General features: G+C 38.6%; 1 protein-coding gene across 5 annotated transcripts in view; it reads left to right on the forward strand.

The window, feature by feature from the left end:
• EDA (ectodysplasin A) overlaps window positions 1–21,249 on the forward strand; it is a 409,324-nt gene that overhangs the window by 376,638 nt on the left and 11,437 nt on the right. For all 5 annotated transcript variants that reach the window (XM_066249996.1, XM_066249997.1, XM_066250000.1 and 2 more), the window contains exons 3-4: window positions 16,077–16,100; window positions 20,729–20,908. In XM_066249996.1, coding sequence (XP_066106093.1) covers window positions 16,077–16,100; window positions 20,729–20,908 — 204 coding nt within the window. The remainder of the gene's footprint in view (window positions 1–16,076; window positions 16,101–20,728; window positions 20,909–21,249) is intronic.

Here is a 21,249-nt window from a genome sequence, read left to right on the forward strand (position 1 = left end):
GGTTATTTGAGCTTTCTGTGTGCTTGGGTTTTGGATGAATAAAATTTATATAATTATGAAATTTTGCAAAGAATTGTATTTATTGAGTGCCTAGTGCCTATTTTATAGATGCTTTTATGTTATCTTATAATCCTTATAGCTCTATATCTCCATTTTACAAATGAGGTTGCACTTACAGAAATGAAACAATTTGCTCAATGTCATACAGTACTTAGTAAGTAGCAGAGCTGGGACTTAAATGCAGTTCTGTGGCTTACAATTATGTATTTAATATCTTTACAAAGGAAAAGGTATTTCCTGAAACAAAGTACTGAAGAACAATGTGTAGAAGACAGCATAGACAGGTTTTCTGATTCAAAGTCTTTCATTCTTGCCACTCATTTCCACTTCATAACAATCTTTGAAAACAATGAACATTGGATTCTAGGGACAGAAAAATGACAGTTCCATAAGACACCAACATTCATAACTAACAAGGGCCTTTATGAAAGGAACTGTGCATGTATGTAAAGAATCAATGGATGTAATTTATTTAGACATTCAAAAAACTTTAATTGGAGTTCTTATGCTCTAAGTTGTGTCGCCGTGCACCATGGAGTTAGAGGGACCATCCTGTGAAGAGGGATTGAAATCAGGGATAAAGGATAGTGGAAAATGCACATTTTGCTAGGTTGGGAAGCATAAACAGAAGAATTTCTATAATAGCTCTTTCTGGTTTGGTTTAACGTTTTTATTATGGTCTTTCAGTAAGATCTGTAAGTTCACAGATGATGAATCTTTTAATCCAGATACCTATTCAAAGCTTTGCCACTTCATAGCTGTATGACCCCCGACAAGTTACTTAACCTTTCCTGTACTGTTTTCTCAACTGTAAAATAATGAAAATGGACATAAAAGTCTCAGCTAGAAATTCTATAGCTTAGTTTAATTCAGCTTCCCTCTTTGTGTCTACAGTGAAAAAAACACATAATCAAGTTCTGTAGTTGATTAGAGCAATGTTAAAGAGTGGTGATTATGGGGTCAAGTACCAGAGAAAGCAATTGTTACGCAGAATTATTCACTATACAGTTCTTTGTAACCAGATTGGCAAAACACTGTGCCAGCCATCTGCTGGATCATAAAAATAGCTTTGTTATACAGTACTATACTTTATAATTTGTATTAACCTTTGCCACAGATTTCTTCAACAATAGAATTACAAATCTCTTATATAGCAATTTAGAGCTCAGGTTCACAAAATTTTAGAGTAAGAGGTTATCTGGTCTAAACCTATATTTGGCAAACAGATGAAGTAATTCTCTCAAGCTCAGATAGCAAATAAATCATAGAGTTATATCTCTGGACAACTTAGTCCAGTTTTTCTATACTAAATTCCCAAAAAAGTCAGAAGTATAGCCATTTGAGTCCTCAGGCCAGACCTATTTTGAAGCTATTTTGGCAAGCTTGTCAGGTAGGTATGTGGCTTGATAATGGAGATGAAAAATAAATGTGGTGATTATAGCTTCTATTTATTGAGTATATGTGCCAGGCACTGTGCTAAGTACTGTGCATTATCTCACTCAATCCTCCTGAGGATTTAATCCTTAATATATATATATATATATATATATATATATATATATATATATATATACACACACACACACACACACACACACACACACACACACACTATTGTCCCAATTTTCATAAATAAAAGAAAAAACAGATCCAGAAAGTTAAAGTAACCTCCCCAACTTCATACAACTATTTAATGTTAGAACTAGAATTCAAACCCACTTCTGAAAGAGTAACAAAGTTCATGCTCGTTGTACAACCTCCGTATTTCACAAGCACTATAACATTAATTCAACAAAAGATGGGTTTTTTTTTAAGTTCTGTGACCAAATAAGTTTGGGAAATGCTGCATTTTATATTCTATTTTGGAGAGTCACATTTCCCATTTGTGTATTAAAAGACCTGAGAAGTCTTAAGTAAAGAAATCTGTTTATTTTTCCTTAACCCCTTGTTCCCCAAGCTCTTTTTGACTAAGGACTCTTTTTTTAAGAACATTCATTAATACAACATGGGACCCTACTGCTCCCTGAAACATGGTATGCAATAAAGCACACATCACACAATCCATTCCATTCATCGTTTTTTCTTTTTTTATTATTATTCATCTATCTAATTCTCTTCAGATATTGTTGCTCTTAAGTCTAGCTTTTTTATATTAACCATTAAAGCAGGGGTCCCCAAACTTTTTACACAGGGGGCCAGTTCACTGTCCCTAAGACTGTTGGAGGACCGGACTATAAAAAAACTATGAACAAATCCCTATGCACACTACACATACCTTATTTTAAAGTAAAAAAACAAAATGGGAATGAATACAATATTTAAAATAGAGAACAAGTAAATTTAAATCAACAAACTGACCAGTATTTCAATGGGAACTATGCTCCTCTCACTGACCACCAATGAAAGAGGTGCCCTTTCCGGGCGTGCGGCGGGGGCCGGATAAATGGCCTCAGGGGGCCGCATGTGGCCCGCGGGCCGTAGTTTGGGGACCCCTGCATTAAATTGACCAAAGATTCAGTATTGCAAAATATTTTCTTAGCAAGAACACACACTTGTCAATTTGGGCACATCTTTGGTTATATAGAAACCTATACATCGTGGAACTTTGAGAGACCATTAATCTTCTGAAATGTCAACAGTTAGTGGGACTTGTTTTAGTGTTCGCTGGACCACAAAAGGTCTACCGGAAAGTTCTGTCTGTTTTTGGAATAAAAATACAAATTTTTCTTACCGTCAATAAACTTTATTAAATAATATAATTGCCATTATTATTAATGATTTCTTGCCAGCGTAAGGGCAATTTGTATAACCCATTTTTAAAAAATGTTTTATCTTTTGATGCAAAAAATTGAACCAGTGCTTGTTTGGTACCTTCTTCATTTTTGAATTTTTTGCCCTTCAAAAAATTTTGTAAGGACAAAAACAAGTGATTGTCAGAGGGTGCTAAGCCCAGGGAATATGGTGATGTGACAGACATGCTTCTGTAGCATTTCTTCCTTGTTGAAATTCGTAAAAATTACAGTGGCATAATTTAACTTTATCAGTAGCCATGGGTACACTATCGTTTCACATATAAGACTAACGTGAATCAACTTTGTTTTAGTTAATTTGCTACGTCAGTATGTATACATTAAGTGATAAAAATAGAGAGGCACACATGCGCCAAATAAACATGTGCTTACGTGTCGAAACTTGTTGTGGTAGAAACGGACAGAACTTTCCAGTAGACCTTATATTTTTGATAAGATTTTTACATCATTCCCAAACCAAGCCATAACTGAGCCAGGAAAGTTTTACAGCTGATCATAATTTAAGTCATGTTTTTGGAGCTTGAAGCACCAGGCATGAACCCCTGCTTCAAGGGCTAGAGAAGAAACCCTAGGACAAAGAATGCAAGCCTACTCACATCAGAAATACTTTTATAAAGATGATGTAAGATGAGGTGGAAATCACCTTGCAAACCATACCTTTTCTTGCCTTTTTTGCATGCTTAGAGTAGATCTTAGAACAATAATCTAGACTCTGAACATGGGCATTCCATGTGGTTCTCATTCAAAATTTTCACTCTTTGACACTAATGGTTTCCATCTTCTTCAAATGTATTGAACTTGACACACACATTTGTACATTCTGTTTACAATTCTAATGGTATGAGCTGAACATTAAATAAACTTTTAAGGTTACAAGATTTGAAATGCAGACTCTCAAAGGTTGCTTTTTTTTTTATAAAAACTTCCAATCCTTCTTATCTGCCAGTCATTGTCCTTACTTTTATTATCTGAGGGACAAATAATAAAAAAGGGCCATTACAACTCTATTGGCCCTGGCCGGTTGGCTCAGTGGTAGAGCGTCGGCCTGGCGTGCAGAAGTCCCGGGTTCGATTCCTGGCCAGGGCATACAGGAGAAGCACCCATGTGCTTCATATTATTTCACCATGGTAGTAAAGAAATGTTGACCATTTTCAGTTCTCTGGTGTATTTCTCTGTATAAATGGGAGAAGTCATAAAAGCATAGAGCCTACTAGCCTACTACTTATATAATCAAAGAACAAATGAAATTAAATAAACATTTATTGAGTACCTACTATAGGCTCATCAGTTTCACTTAATTAGGCTGTAAAACAATTCTAAAAATTGGTATAATTTTGCACATTTTTCAAATGGGCAATTTTTATGCTATTATTAATATTCTTAGCATGACTGATTCAGTATAAGGTACAATGAACTTGGATTCAGAAGAATCTTTGTTTACATCCCAAGATTACAATTTCCTTCAGTTATTCATTTATTCTTTCAACCAGCCTGACCAAGTGGTGGTGCAATAGATAGAGCATCAGCCTGGTACACAGAAGACCCAGGTTCAAAACCCTGACATCACTGGCTTGAGCGTGGCATCATAAACATGACCCCACAGTTGCTAGCTTGAGCCCAAAGGTTGCTGGCTTGAAGCCTAAGGTCACTAGCTTTAGCCCAAGGTCACTGGCTTGAGCAAGGGGTCACTGGCTCTGCTGGAGTCTCCCCGGTCAAGGCACTTACGAGAAAGCAATCAATGAATAACTAAGGTGCCACAAAAAAGAATTGATGCTTCTAATCTCTCTCCCTTCTTGTCTGTCCCTGTCTGTCTGTCTTTCCCTGTCTGTCTGTCTGTCTGTCTCTCTCTCTCAAAAAAAAATGTTTTTCAGATAAGGAAAATAATATAGGTCATAAATTTGGATATATGTAAATCTAATCATGTAAAATGCTCGATTAAAGCCAGAGAAGGCAGAAAAATTTTAAAAAAAGAAGCAAAGAAAAGAACAATGAATTGCAAACAGATACAAATATAGTAAATATTAATCTAACTATATCAATAATCATTTTAAATATGAATGGTCTTAATACACCAGTTAAAAGACAGAAACTGTCGTAGTGGGTAAACAAGAATCAGCTATGTTGTCCATAAGAAACACACTTAAATATAAAGACATAAGTAGATTAAAAGTAAAGGGGTAGAGAAAGATATACTCTGCTAACACTAATCAAAAGATATATATATAAATTCAGACAAAGCTGACATTGGAAAAAGAAAAAGATCAGGAATAAAGAGGGGTATTACATAATGGTGAAGTTTTCAATTCTCCAAAATACATAGCAATCTTTAATGTGTATGTTGCTAACAATAAAGTGTCAAAAGTGTGAGGCAAAAACTGAAGAATACACTGTTACTTTTAGAGACTTCAACATCCCTTGCTCAGTAATGGAAATATCCACCAGGCAGCAAATCAGTAAAGATATAGTTGAACTGAATAGAACTATCAATTAACTAGATCAAATTGACATTTATAGGATACTTCCTCTAACAATACCAGGGAAGTTCATATGGAACATTCACTAAAATAAACATTCTGTGTCATAAAACACAACAAACTCAAAAGCATAGATATCATAAACTATGCACTCAGATCACAATGGAATTAAGTTGAAAATCAATAACAGACAGATAGTTAGAAAATCATAGGAGAAAGAACTAAATGATTTTGGAAAATATTGAATCTAAGCTCCCACTTTAGGAAATGAGAAAAGAAGAGCAAATTAAATCATAATAAGCCTAAGAAAGCAAATAATAAAAATCTGAGTAAAATTAAATGAAATTAAAAACAGAAAATCAATAGAAAAAGAAAATCAAAATCAATGAAACAAAAAACTGGTTTTTTGAAGAGATCAATAAAATGATAACTCCCTATCCAGGCTAACCAAGAAATGGAGAAAGAATAAACAAATTACTAATACTAGAAATGAAAAAAAGGGCCATTAGTCCTGATCCCATGGACACTAAAAGGATAATAAGAACAACTCTATTGGCCCTGGCCAGTTGGCTCAGTGGTAGAGCGTTGGCCTGGCGTGCAGAAGTCCCAGGTTCAATTCCCGGCCAGGGCATGTGGGAGTCTGTCTGACTGTCTCTCCCCATTTCCAGCTTCAGAAAAATACAAAAAAATAAAAATAAATAAATAAATAAAAAAGAACAACTCTATTCTCACAATTTGATAACATAAATGAAAATGGCTAATTCCTTGAAGAACACACCTTATCAAAACTCACACAAAGAGAAATGCATAATCTGAATAGATGATATACAGTGTGTCCATAAAGTCATGGTGCACTTTTGACTGGTCGCAGGAAAGCAACAAAAGACAATAGAAATGTGAAATCTGCACCAAATAAAAGGAAAACCCTCCCAGTTTCTGTAGGATGATGTGGCAGCATGTGCACATGCGCAGATGATGACATAACACCGTGTATACAGCGGAGCAGCCCACAGCCATGCCAGTCGAGATGTGGACAGTACAGAGGAAAGTTCAGTGTGTTCTGTGGCTCGCTAAATTCGAATCTGTGACCAAAGTGCAACGTTAATATCAGTGCATTTATAACGAAGCACCACCACATAGGAATAGCATTACTTGGTGGGACAAGCAGTTGAAGGAAACCGGCAGTTTGGTGGAGAAACCCCGTTCTGATAGGCCATCAGTCAGTGATGGGTCTGTAGGCTATATGGGATAGCTACCAAAGGAGCCCTAAAATATCTGTGTGTGAGCCCACATCAAACTGCACTGAATAGGTATGAAACTGGGAGGGTTTTCCTTTTATTTGGTGCAGATTTCACATTTCTATATTTTTTTTGCTTGCCTATGACCAGTCAAAAGTGCACCATGACTTTATGGACATACTGTAAACTAAGATATATAACCTAGATAGTCCTATATATATTAAAGGAATTGAATCAATAGTTAATAACTTTCTAAAACAGAAAGCACCAGGCCCAGCTAGTTTCACTGGTAAATTTTACCAAACACTTAAGGAAGAAATTATACTAATTCTCTTCAACTTGTTTCAGAAAATAGAAGCAGATGTAATTCTTTTAACTTATTCCATGAGGCTAGTGTTGCCCTAATTCCAAGACCAATGACATTACAAGAAAAGAAAACTACAGACCAAACATCTGTCATTAAAATAGATGCAAAACTCCTTCACAAAATACTGTATTAAATCAAATCCAACAATATTTTAAAAGAACTATACACCATGATGAAGTGGGATTTATTTCTGGTATGCAAGGCTGACTTAACATTCAAAAATCAATTAACTTCATCCATCACACATCAACAGGCTAAAGAAGAAAAATCATATGATCTTATCAACAGATGGAGAAAAGTCATTTGACAAAATCCAACATGCATTCATGATAAGAACTCTCATCAAATTATCAATAAAGGGAACTTCATCAATTTGATTTAAAAAAGTATATTAAAAATCCACAGCTAACATCATACCTAATGGTGAGAAACTAGATGCTTTCCCTCTAAGACTGAGAAGAAGGCAAGGATGTTCTTTCTCATTGTTCCTATTGAACACCACACTGAACCCCTACCTAATGCAAAAAGGCAAGAAAAGTAAATAAAAGTTATAAAGATTAAGAAGAAATAAATAAAAATGTGTTTATTTGCAGATGATATAATTTCCTATGTAAAATAAATTCAGAGAATCAATAAAACACTGAAACTAATAAAGAAATGTAAGACTGAAGAATACAAGCCTAATATGCAGAAGTCAATTGCTTTCCTATAAACCAGTAATGAACAACTGAAATCTGAAATTTAAAAAAACAACTTTTTTACATTAGAACCAAAAAATGGAGAAATATTTAAGTATACATCAAACAAAATACGTACAAGATTAATATAAGGAAAACTAAAACACTCTGATGAAAGAAATCAAAGTCTAAATAAATAGAAAGATATTCCATGTTCACAGATAAAAAGACTCAATATTGTTAAGATATCATTTCTTCTCAACTTGATTTATAGAGTCAATGCAATCTTGTCAAAATCCCAGCATTTTACTTTGTGAATATTAAAAAAAAAACAAAAAACTAATTCTAAAGTTTGTATGGATAAGAAATATACTCAGAATATGTCACAATAATGAAAAATAAGAACAAAGTTGGAGGAATGCTACTACCTGATTCAAGACTTAACATAAAGCTATAGTAATTAAGACAGTGTGGTATTGGTGGACCAATAGAAATAAAGATTAATAGACCAGAGTAGAGAGCCTAGAAATATACCCTAACATAAACAGAAACTGTCCCTATCTATCCCTCCTGTCTTTCTCTGTCTCTCTCTCTAAAAAGAAAAAAGAGCCCTGGCCGGTTGGCTCAGTGATAGAGCGTCAGCCTGGCATGCAGGAGTCCCGGGTTCGATTCCCGGCCAGGGCACACAGGAGAAGTGCCCATCTGCTTCTCTATCCCTCCCCCTCTCCTTCCCCTCTATCTCTCTCTTCCCCTCCCGCAGCCAAGGCTCTATTGGAGCAAAGTTGGCCCGGGTGCTGGGGATAGCTCTATGGCCTCTGCCTCAGGCGCTAGAATGGCTCTGGTTGCAACAGAGCAACGCCACAGAGGGGCAGAGCATCGCCCCCTGGTGAGCATGCCGGGTGGATCCTGGTCGGGCGCATGCGGGAGTCTGTCTGACTGCCTCCCCGTTTCCAACTTCAGGGGGAAAAAAAAGAAAAAAAAAGAAAAAGAATTGTATTGAGCACCTGCTTTAACAGAAATGTTATTAGGTGGTAGAGATACAGGGATCAATAAGGCATAGTCCTTACCCTCAAGTAGTTAACAACTGGTAAATGGAACAATCACATGATCAGAAAATTACAATTTGATAAGTACAACAATTTATGGGGACACATAGGAATTGTTGCCTGAGCTGAATCTCCAAGGACAAGTAGGCATTGAGAGAAAAATGGATTATATAGAAGGGCACTTCAGGCAGAAGGAATGGTATGAAGAAAGGTACAAAGGCAAGAGATATGTGGAGCATGAGGGTGGTGGATATAGAGCCAGGACTCAGAGGTCCATGTTGAACTACAAGCAGTTCAGTGTTGCTTTCAAACTAGCAGATGTTTTATAAATTTAATTTTATAATTAGTAGATTATGTTTTAGAGCACTTTTAGGTTTATGGGAAAATTTAGCAGAAATAGAGTTCCCATATTACTCTGTCTCCCCCGACCCTTGGCAACCACTGATCTTTTTACTGTCTCCATAGTTTTACCTTTACCAGAATGTCATAGGATTGAAACCACACAGCCTTGAGCCTTTTTAAACTTGCTTCTTTGCCTGACCAGGCTGTGGTGCAGTGGATAGAGCATTGGACTGGGACACAGAGGACCCAGGTTTGAAACCTTGAGGTCGCCAACTTGAGCGCAGGCTCACCAGCTGGAGCACGGGGTTGCTGGATTGAACGTGGGATCGTAGACATGACCCCATGGTCGCTGGCTTGAGCCCCAAAGGTCGCTAGCTTAAGCAAGGGGTCACTCGATCTGCTGTAGCCCCCTAGTCAAGGCACATATGAGAAAGTAATCAATGAACAACTAAGGTGCCACAACAAAGAATGAATTAATGCTTCTCATCTCTCTCCTTTCCTGTCTGTCCCTATCTGTTTGTCTCTCTGTCTCTCTCTGTCTCTGCCTCTGTCACTGCCACACAAAAAACTTGCTTCTTTCACTTAGCAATATGTATTTAAGGTTCTCTGTGTTTTCTCATGCCTTAATAAGGCACTTCTTTTTATTGCTGAATAATATTCCATTTTATGAATGGACTACAGTTTGTTCATTCACCCACTTATTAAAGAATATCTTGGTTGTTTCCAATTTTGGCAATTATTAATAAAGCTACTATAAAATTCATGTGCAGGTTTTTATGTTAACATAAGTTTTCAAGAAATCTGGCTAAATACTTAGGAGTGTGATTGCTGGTTTGTTTGTGTGCTAAGACTATGTTTCGCTTTGTAAGAAACTGCAAAACTATCTTACAACGTGGTTGTATCATTTTGCATCCCCTCCAGCAGTGATTAAGAGTTCTTGTTGTTCTACATCCTTGCCAACATATAGTGTTATCAGTGTTTGAGATTTTAGCCATTCTAATAGGTGTATAGTGCTGTCTAACTATCTTAATTTACATTTCCCTAATAACATTATATTGAACATCATACACTTATTTGCAATCTCTTGTGTATATCTTGGTAAAGCATCTCTCAGATCTTTTGCCTATGTCTTAATTAGATTGGTTTCTGATTGTTGAGTCTTAACAGTTCTTTATATATTTTGAATACAAGTTCTTTATCAGATATGTGTTTTGAAAATACTTTCTCCCAGTGTGTGGCTTGTCTTTTGATTCACTAATCAATTTCTTTTCATGGATTGTGCTTTTGGAGTCCTACCTAAAAACCTATTGCTAAATCCGAGGTCAGCCAGATTTTCTCCTGTGTCATTTGATAGGAATTTTAGAGTTTTGTGTTTTACATTTAGGTCTGTGATCCATTTTGAGATCACTTTAGTGAAAGGTGTGATGTCAGTGTCTAGATTCCTTCTTGCAGGTGGATATCCAGGTGTAACAGCACCATTTGCTGTAAAAACTATTTTTTTCTCCATTGGATTGACTTTGCTCTTTGTCAAAGATCAGTTAGCTACGTTTATGTGGGTTAGTATTTTCCTTTGCTTCTTTCTTAGGGTCTTTTTTATTTCTCTGCTTACATTACCCATCTATTCTTGCATATCATCCGATTTTTCCCTTAGCCCCCTTAGCATGTTAATCACAGTTATTTTAAATTCCAGGTCTAATCATTCCAAAATGATCTGTAATATCTAAATTTGGTTCAATGCTTGGTTTGCCTCTTTAGACTATATGTGTTTGCCTTTTAGTATGACTTACAATTTTGGGCTGAAAGTGAGACATGATATAGAGGGTAAAAATAATTGGGATACCTCAGCCTGGAAGTTTTCTCTTTGTTTTACTAGGTGTTTGTCTGTGTTTACTGTTTGCTGTAGATGTGGTATCAGAGGCTAAAATATCTTCTATTGTTATTGTTTTAGTCTCTTATTGCCTTGGGGTATCCCTAGAAGTTCCTAAGTAGAGTCTGAGACTTGCAGTTTTCTTAGCTGTAATCCCAGGAACACTGTCGGTATGGTAGTAAAATGTGAGTAGCAGGCAGGTGTTTTGTAGTGCTATGCTTAGGTCCCAACCCTTTACTGTGCTTGAGTTGGGTATTTCCTGTCCCCCAGGTCAGTTAAGCTGTGCTAAAATTCCAGTCAGGGTCCAATGAAATAGTTTTCCTTGAGGAAAGACCTTGTTAAGGAGAATAAAGAGATCTGGGTATGTTTCAAAATGGCTCCCTTTCCTCTCCCTTGCCAGGAGCACAAGGGAATTTTTCTCCAGTCTTCACAGTGAGAATAAGGTTGGACTGTTAAAGGTAAAACTCATGAAAGTGTGGGGGCCCCTATTAGACTGGACTCCCTTGAAGTTTTTAGCTCTTAAACCAGTCCATACTGAGCTGCTAGCAATATTTCCATTGCAGTTTTAAAGTGTTCTTACTGATACTGGCTTTAGCTGCACACTTCTACACCTGGTAAGCTGTAATTCTCTCCATTTTCAGAACTCTTCTGACTTCAGTTCTCTGATTATTCTAAGAAGAGTTGATTTTAAGTTTGTTCGGCTTTTTTCTTGTTGTGAGTACAGGAGTGACAACTTCCAAGTTCTTGACATGTCAAACCAGAAACTGAAAGTATTATACATTTATTTTTAAGTTTTCAAAACACATATAAAATAACATGAACCTTTCAGAAGTTTTAGCTTATCTTTTTTTAAATTTATTGTGTTTACATAGATTCTAGTGTCCCTCCAAATGCATCCCCTCTCCCCCGTGTTCCCCACAACATTCCCCTTTACCCCTTCCCTGCAATTCCCTCCCCCTTTCCTTCCAGGATTAACATTTCTGCTCTCTATAACATTGTGTTATATGTGTATAATTTCAGCTTATCTTAAAATATCTGTGGGCTGTGTGAGCTAGTGCAATTCACTTAATCTGTGTCTTCATTGGTAAAATAAGCATAATGATACTAATACTGGATTGGCATAAGACCCAAATGAGATATGTAAAGCAACCAGCAAAGTACATTGCTCATATGCATTCAAGAAATGTTAGCTTTAGATATTATCTCATTTATCTTCATCAGAACCTTAAGCCTTGGGTAGAGACAAAGTATACAAAATGTTCCCTAATTTAGAAGTTGAAGATTCATAAGAAAAGGATTACCTGTCCTATGGTCAGTTTGTGGTTGAGTCAAGAACAGAACCTGGCTAAGACTGCTGCTGGCCTCCATGGACCTGATGCTGTTACAAGACCCCTTTTCTTAATGTCGAGTAGCAAATTGCCTGCCCACATTGATCAAAACCTGTCAGAACTCAGTTTTACTCCTATCATAGCAGTCCCAGTAACTGCACAGCTGTCTTACCCATTCTGATGCATTTGTGGGTTTTGCCTACACAAAGCATGATGGTTATAAACAGAGAGAATTGAATTGATAGGTAAATGTAGCCTGTTACCATAGAAACAGATATGTGACAGTGGTAGTGCTCAGAGTAGGTCTGAGAAAGGTTCTTAATCATATCGAGAAAATAAGTGAATATATCTAAAAGGTTATAGAACCCATCAGAGATTATTGCTTTTCTTCTGGTTCAGGATGTTCATATTTAGTATTATATAGTTCGCCCTAGTTCCCTGGCATTTTCTCTCTAGAAGCTGGAAAACTGCAATGGCGTCAAGAGAAAGAAAGGGGTATGCTGTTTGTAGAATCCTGGATGAGAAATTTATGTTGACACTCATAAGAATTATTTACTGGTCAGGGTTAGCTGTATTAGAACAAAAAGGAACTCTTCTACTGCTGAGCTGATGTACTCACTAACACTTGTGGGAAATGAGACACAATCTAATGACAATCTTGTCCATATTCTTTCATCCTCATTTCTCCTAAAAGATATGTCAAATGTCCACTGAGTAGAAGCTCTCTGAGAGCACTTCGGTGACCCAAGATGAAGTGGAAAAAAGGACTGGCTTTGAGCCCCTGCTGCTCTCTGCCCTCTTCGTGTCATGGCATTTTGGAAAATTAAAATTAAAATTTTAGTTAGCACCTTACCTTATACTGTATACCAGCATTTATACCACATTAATTAAAGATTTAAATATAAAAAATGAAATTGGCCCTGTCCAGTTGGCTCAGTGGATAGAGTGTTGGCCTGACACAGAGATATCCCTGGTTCAATCCCTGGTCAGAGCGCACATGAGAAGCAACTATCTGCTTCTCTCTCCATCCCTTCCCCCCTTCTTTCCCTTTTTCCCTCCCACAGCCAGTGGCTCAATTGGTTCCAGTGTCACCCTGGACACTGAAAATAGCTCAGTTGGTTGGAGGCAGAACGCCTCAGCTTCAGGTGCTAAAAATAGCTTGGTTGATTCGAACATCTGACCCAGAAGGGGTTTGCCAGGTGGATCCCAGTCCGGACACATGCAGGAGTCTGTTTCACTATCTTCTCTCCTCTCATTTAGAAAAAGAAAATAAAACCATAGAAGAACTAGAAATATATAAAGAGTTAACTATATAATGCTGGTGGTGTACACATATTAAAAATTATAATGTAGAAATGTAGTTATTTACATAGAAAAGATTTATCAAACAACATTTTTATTTGATCCTGTTTTGTAAAAGTACATACTTATAAACATACAGTTTCTAGATGAGCATAAAAATGTTAATAGTGGGCCCTGGCTCAGCGGTAGAGCATCAGCCTGGTGTGTGGAAGTCTTACGTTTGATTCCTAGTCAGGACACACAGGAGAAGCAACCATCTGTTTCTTCACCCCTTCTCCTTCTCTCTCTGTCTCTCTGTCTCTGTCTCTCTCTCTCTCTCTTCCCCTCCTGCAGCTGTGGCTCAATTGACTCGAGTGAGTTGGCTTTGGCCACTGAGGATGGCTTCATGACCTCCATCTCAGGCACTAAAAAAAATGGCTTGGTTGCTGAGCAATAGAACAAGGACCCCAGAGCATTGTTCCCTAGTGGGCTTGCTGGGTGGATCCTGGTTAGGGCGCATGCTTGAGTCTGTCTCTGCTTCCCTGACTCTCACTTAATATTTTTTAAAAATGTTAATAGTGGTTACCTGTGGATGTTCTGATAAACTTTTTTTTCTTCTTGCTTACCTATTTTATGTATCTATGTATGCATGTGTTCAGGTATGTGTAATGAGTAGCTCTTTCTGGTATAAAAAATAGTAGATGTTAAAATTTTTTAACTTCTCTTTCCCTCTTTTCACTTGATGATTTAGGTCAAACTTCCTTCAAGAAGTATTTTTTCCCTCCACCATCCTTAAGTCTCTCCTTTTTAGTATATTCCTATCTAACTGTAAATTCTTTGAGAATAGAGTTATGTTTCATTATTTACTGTGCTACTTTCCATGAGCATGCCCGGTGAAGGACTGGGTATTGGTTGATGGTATGATTTCCTCAAAGCCTGCTTTGAAATCTGATGTTAGAGTGCTAACTAACCCTTTATCTAGCTAAAATGGTCTAAAACTTGGCACAAACTGTCTATCATCCCAGTGCTCCCCAGGCTGAGATAGCTGACTGGCTGGCTGGTACCTGGCTGAAAGCTAGGCCTTTCTGTATAAATTCTTCCTCAAATAGCTTTCTTGTTCAAGAAGGTGGCCCGTCTCAGGTTTAGTTGCTGCTTCTTAGTCAGTAGTATGTGTATAGCTGTGCTTCCCTGCCAGAACTTCCATGCCCTTCTCAAGAATCCTCAGTGCTGTTAAAACAAAGAATAGGCAGCAAAGAAAGAATACAAAGGACTGGGAGATGAGAAAGGAGAAAAATGAGGATAAAAGAATGGAAATTTATGACCTTAAGTGCAGCAGGTTGCTAAACCCAACCTAAAACATCCCTTGCACATAATAATACCTACTGGTACACATGAAATTACTTTGCCAGGGCAGTCTTCATTGACATTGGTTTGGTTTTCAAGGGACCTGTGTGAGCTCTGATGACCACAGTTGGCATCCCTCCAGCTTAAAGACTTGACTGACTTCTCATCTAGCCTGCAAGGACAAAGTGAGATGATAGATGGAAATAGGTTTTATAAAATAGAAAACAATATACAAATGCTTGGTGTTCTTTTTGTAAACTCCATGACTTAATGCCCTCCAATAGTTTGAAGTTTGGAACAGATTTTAAATACCAATATCTAAAGAAATTTTTTAAAGAACAGAAGGAAGGAAGATAAGAAAGAAAGGAAGGAAGGGAAGGGAAGGGAAGGGAAGGGAAGGGAAGGGAAGGGAAGGGAAGGGAAGGGAAATCCAATATACCTACAGAATAAATAGAATTGAGTTCTCAGGAGGGAAAAGTATGTCTAGAAGGCACCTGAACTGTGCACCGTGTCCGGGTATATAGGTTGTTACCTAAGTATATGAGAAAGGCCTTGGGTTTTCTGAGTGCCGTCAGTTGATTAGAATTATTTTCTTTGGAGGTAATTCCCAAGAGAATTCTTGTGCTTTCATTGTTGATAAAACTGTTGACACTTCTCTTTTAAAGTGTCTGTTAATCAATGGTAAATTACAGTTTGAGTGCATGTGGTCCCCACATGAATATACTATGGTTGCATCCTTTTAATTACTAACAATTTAAATCATGATAAGGATGTGACTAAAAAGTAAACGGCCACTGCTCTGCTCCTCCCATGAAAGTGACTCTTTTTTTCCTTCCAGATTCAACTCATGAGACTTCATATCAGTTCTTCACCTGAATGCATGACTCTTCAACCTCAGGACTCACAGAATTATTGGAATGCCGTCCTAAGGTTGTTGAGTTCTGCATTTCTGGGCATTTCAACTCTATGGAGAAGCAACCATTCCCTCACTCTAAAAGCAGCCTGAAAGGTTTTTTTCTTCCCTAGGAAAGAATCTTCCTTGTAACTTTTTTGTTACAACAGTCAGAAACAGACTGGGGAAGTTGATAGTTGAGAGATAGCTTGCCAATTAATTACCTGAACCTTGGCATGAGGTTCCCTCAGATTTGCAGTGTCTTGGGGTCCCTCCTGTGACTGTCTTGGAGAACAAAGATTTTCTATTAATTTCCAGTGATTTAATTTTCCATTTTCTTTTTGTAACAGGTCCAGTTAAAAACAAGAAAAAAGGTAAGTTAAGTTCCTGATTTGACAAAATTGCTGTTATGGCACATCTCTTCTAAAATTAGAAGAAGAAAATATCCAGGGAGTAGAATTTTTATATGGTAGTTTTTTAGTCGTGATTGTCCATTATTTTATTTAATCACATGGGATCTTTTTGAGTATTGCAGCTTCAAAAGAAGAAAAAATAGAGATTGTTTTTTACTGATGATCCATGAAAGACAGAATTGCCTCTCTGACAACATGTAAAACTTGATTTTGTTTTTCTTTCTTGCTCCTTCTTCCATACAGTTCAATTCATATCTCTTTCCTTTATTCTTCCTTGCTTTTCCCCCTATCATTCTTCTTTCTCTTTTCCCCCATCCTTTATCAAGTCAGTGATCAGGTATAAATGAAGTCCTGGGATAGCTTGTAAGGACTACCTATATGATCTCCTGAGAGATATCAGTACCCTATTTTTCTGCCTAAAAGTTATCCTTATCATAATTCTCAGATAGTCAGGGAAGGCACTTCTTGGTTTGGAGTTTCAATATAATTTTCTGTGTAATGGAAAAATTAGGCAGGAGTAACCCTTGATCTTTTAGCCTTTTCAAAGCTCTATTTGGGAAGATATGTTGTGTCTTCGCTGGGTCAGTGAGTCCCTGGTGTACTTGCTGCTGGAGTGGCCCAAGAGCTTGTACAAGTGTTTGCTTACTTGAAAAGAATCCAAAGATAGAACAAGTTCCAAGCTCAGGAACAGACAATATGGTTCACTCCTGATGACTAAGAGAACCTACCATAAAACCAGTTCTGAGTACCTATTTATTTCTGTCTTCTGACCCAGGAGGAAAATAGGGAAATTAATGACTTTTCTTTAAAATGTTTTAATTGAAATGATCTTGTCTGTTAAGATTTCTGGAACTTTTAAGATAGATTATCATTCCCAGACTAGGACAAAACAGACTGGCTTCAGCTGCCACCTACTGTTTCCTTGAGCACTAGGGTATTCTGGTGGCTCGAAGTACCATGGCCCACATGGCAAACCTTCTCCCTGTTGTAAAGATGAGGAATGGCTTGGCCTCCTGCAGACCTGAGTTGAGCAAAGCAGGGAAATAGCCAGAAGGCTGGAGTCTATGAGGAAACCTTTCCCTGTGGAACCTGGGCACTCAATAAGATAGTCTGTCTTTTAAGAAACTGAATTTGACTTTCAAACACATAGTTTTTAACTCTTGTCACATTCGCTTAAGGCAGAAATTATGACAAACCCGGAATGCTTACCTGGCTTGAACGAGGACACCCTCTGCTCCTAACACAAGCCCAGGGATGACTCCTTTTTATTTTTTTCTGAAGTTAGAAGCAGGGAGGCAGTCAGACAGACTCCTGCATGCGCCCAACCAGGATCCACCTGGCATGCCCACTAGGGGGCAATATTCTGCCTATCTGGGGCATTGCTCCACTGCAAGCGGAGTCATTCTAGCACCTGAGGTGGAGGCCATGGAGCCATCCTCAGTGCTCGGGCCAACTTTGCTCCAATGGAGCCGTGGTTGTGGGAGGGGAAGAGAGAGACAAAGAGAAAGGAGAGGGGGAAGGGTGGAGAAACAGATAGGCACTTCTCCTGTGTGCCCTGGCTGGGAATCGTACCTAGGACATCCACATACCGGGCCAACACTCTACTGTTTAGTCAACTGTCCAGGGCCTCCTTTTTAATGATTCTTTAAAGGAATGTGTTCCCTTCCACACTATATTTGGTCTCCCTATCTCTTTCTCTCTCTCTCTCTCTCTCTCTCTCTCTCTCTCTCTCTCTCTCACACACACACACACACACACACATTTTCACTCAGTAGCTTTTAATTGTTCTTTCAACAATTTGGACTTTGCTAAAAAGGTTAGCAAAATACCCTTTCATGAAGGTCAGCTTTGAAAATAATGTACATATTCTTTCATCTGAAACTACAAAGGGTAACTTTCTAAGTACAAAAGTCTCTGGGCTTTTGTATCATGAGGTGCTCTGTTAATGTAAGGAAATCTGGAGAAAGAATTCAATCCTTTAAAGTCATCTTCTTGGTGCAGGCGTTATGGTCCTCTCTGGACCAACTTTCTGTGACTGTGCAAGTATGAGAAGCACACTTGCCTAAACCTGGTTGCCAAGGAGCAAAGAGGACCAGCTGCAGAACTAGATCAGAGCAAGAGCTTTTTCCCAAATGTCTTCTAACGTTTTCATAAGTGAACATTCTCTGCTTACACTGCAAACATTATTCTCTTTGACTGGAGGAATTTCTGGCTGTAATTCTTTCAAAATTACATTAGCTATCACAGGAGACTCACAGTCCTTTTTTCAAATTTATTTATTGATCTTGGGGAGAGAGAGAAGAGAGGGGGGGAGAGAGATAGAGACAGAGAGAGAGAGACAGAGAGAAAGAGAAACATTGATCTGTTCCTGTATGTGCCCTGACCAGGCACTGAACCCACAACCTTTGTATCAGAGCTGTCTGGCCAGGGCATGAGACTGACAGTCTTGACACCAAAGTTCATACTATCAACAGAACACCCTCTAGCTTGAAAGTCACTGTTAAGCCTGGAAATTCTGGGACACAGCACAGCCTAATATGCACCATCCTCTGTGTCCACACTGCCCAGAGAACAATAAGGGAGAAGCAAACCTTCAACCAGGCTAAGGAAGTTTCCTGACTGCTAGGGGTAAGTCATTCCTTCTTAATGAAACTCGGTCTGGGAGGAAACTTAGAGAAATCACTGATGGAGAAACTAAGATTCAGGGAGAGGAAGAGATTTGCCCAGAATGTGTCTGTGGTAGATTTGGGGGCTCACAACCTTATCTCCTGACTACAGATTCCATGTTCTTTCCACTACACTAGCTGGAATTGAAACTTGAGTGCTGGATAAGCTTTACTTGGAAGCTTCCCAAATATGAAGGGAGATGGCTTTCTTGTTCAGCATCTTGAAATTGGTTAGCTCTAGAAGCTGGGAAGGTCCAATCTTTTGCTGCTAAAATCAGTGAAAACACTAAAGCTTCCTGCTTCTAAGTCTTTATGTCTACAAAGACTCTCCCAGGAGAGAGACTCTCTAGACCTTACTTCCTTTCCTCCTTGGGGAAAAGGCCCCATAATGACCCCATTGTTTCATTCTGGTTGCAGATGTGGTTAGACAGAGACAACTGGCCTTTAAGTGTGTTGTCATGGGAATTGGGTTACTTGAACATGGAGCATTATTCTTAAAGGAGCACATGATAAGTCAAGACAGGATTCTCCTGCCTTAGAGTCTGGGGAGCAGGAATCATCTAAGAAGGTATTTAAGTGAGATTTGCGAGGGTTTTATTTAAAACTAAAGAAGTACTACAGGTGAAGACACTGTGGTGGAGTCTGATAAAAGGTTTCCATTCCTCAGACTCCCAAAAAATTGTGAGAAAGAGGTGAAGGGAGGAAGGAGACACTCATCAGTGACTACCTATATTGCTGGAATTGGGCTGCACAGAGCAGAGGAACTAAACAGGAGGAACTAAGATTTGGGTTCAAGACCACAGTTAGGACTCAGTGAACATAACTACACCTTGGTGGAACTGTTGGAAGGACTGAAGTATGGAACAAGAAGGTCAAGATTGTTCTAAACAGATCTGAGGAAGAAAAGGGGAGGAGTTGTGGGCTTGATTAATAATATATTCGAGAATAAGCCCTCTGATGAAAGACTGGGAAGCTGAATTATTTAGCCTATACAAATGGACGATGATAGGTGACAATGACTTTGAGAATATAAGGGTTATTATATATATGATGGTAGCTACTCTTCTCTAGCTACACAAAGTAGAATAAGAGCTTACACTGCCACAAAAAGGATATCAGTTAAATATACAAGAAAACTTCCTAATAGTGATAAACACTGGAACATGTTACCAAGGGAGTATGCAGAAGTTTCTTTCCCCAGAGATCTTCTGAAAAAGCAAAATCTGCTGCCTCCTCCTCAGCTCTTTCTGTTCTCTACCTCTCCTTTTCTTTTCTCCCTCTCCTCACTCTCCCTCCCTGCCTCCCTCTCTCTGTCTCTCTCCACCCTCTCTCACTTCTCATCTCCCAAACTCCTTCCCATTCCTCATTCCCAGGGAGCACTTTCTCCATGCCACCCCATTCCTGTATATCCTGACTCCTACAGGAAATCTTCCTGGGTCTGATGTTACTCATAAGGGCAGGTTGTCCTCCTAGCTTTCTCTTTTATCTGCATAAATTCCATCAAACTGGGAAGTAAACATGAAAGACACTCTCTTCAACAATAACCAATTCTCAATGTTCCAAATAGGAATCCACTTGGTAATTCAGATACTTTGGGCCCAACTGAAATGAAACCTCATTTTTGAAGTCTTTCCTGACCTCTTTAGCATTTAGTCCCTACCATGAATGCAGCACTTCTACCTTCCTGTGACTCTGTCTGTTTCCTAACTAGACTGAACTCCTTGAGGAACATTTATTTCTATTATCTTCAAACCCAACTATAAATGATTATTCATAAAAGGGGAAGAGAGGTGAGATAAAGATGTTCACCTCTTTAATAGCAAGAATTCTCAGAGTGCTTTTTGTTGTTGGAAGTCCACAGATGTCCTGACAGTACATTCTCAGTCAATAATTACAAATGTAACACTGAATATTGTCTTTCAGGAAAGAAAGCAGGACCTCCTGGGCCAAATGGCCCCCCAGGACCTCCAGGACCTCCAGGACCCCAGGGACCTCCAGGGATTCCAGGGATTCCTGGAATTCCAGGAACAACTGTTATGGGACCACCTGGCCCTCCAGGTCCTCCTGGTCCTCAAGGACCCCCTGGCCTCCAGGGACCTTCTGGTGAGTTCCTGTGCCTCTACCCTTTCTGAGGCTCTTTTACCAGTACTTCAATAGAGCAAGGCTGGGTGATCCTGAGAGCAGTTTCAAATGGTACTGGTGGCATTGTTGTGTAATAAGAAATGCAGGTCTCCTAGCTCGGTGTAAACCAGAGATTAAACAAGCCAGTAGGGTCTGAGTGGCTGTAACTTCTAATTTATACCAACCTGTCAAGGATGGGTCACCTGTTCTTGACCTGTCTCAACCCGTCCATCACAAGCCCTTCCTTACTTTAGGCCTCCCGGTAGTGGGCCAATGAACTCATAAAAGCCTGAGACAGAGGCCTTGATGGTTGACTGAAGTTC

Source organism: Saccopteryx bilineata, chromosome X, assembly GCF_036850765.1.
Source record: "Saccopteryx bilineata isolate mSacBil1 chromosome X, mSacBil1_pri_phased_curated, whole genome shotgun sequence".
In the NCBI taxonomy this organism is placed as follows: Eukaryota; Metazoa; Chordata; class Mammalia; order Chiroptera; family Emballonuridae; genus Saccopteryx; species Saccopteryx bilineata.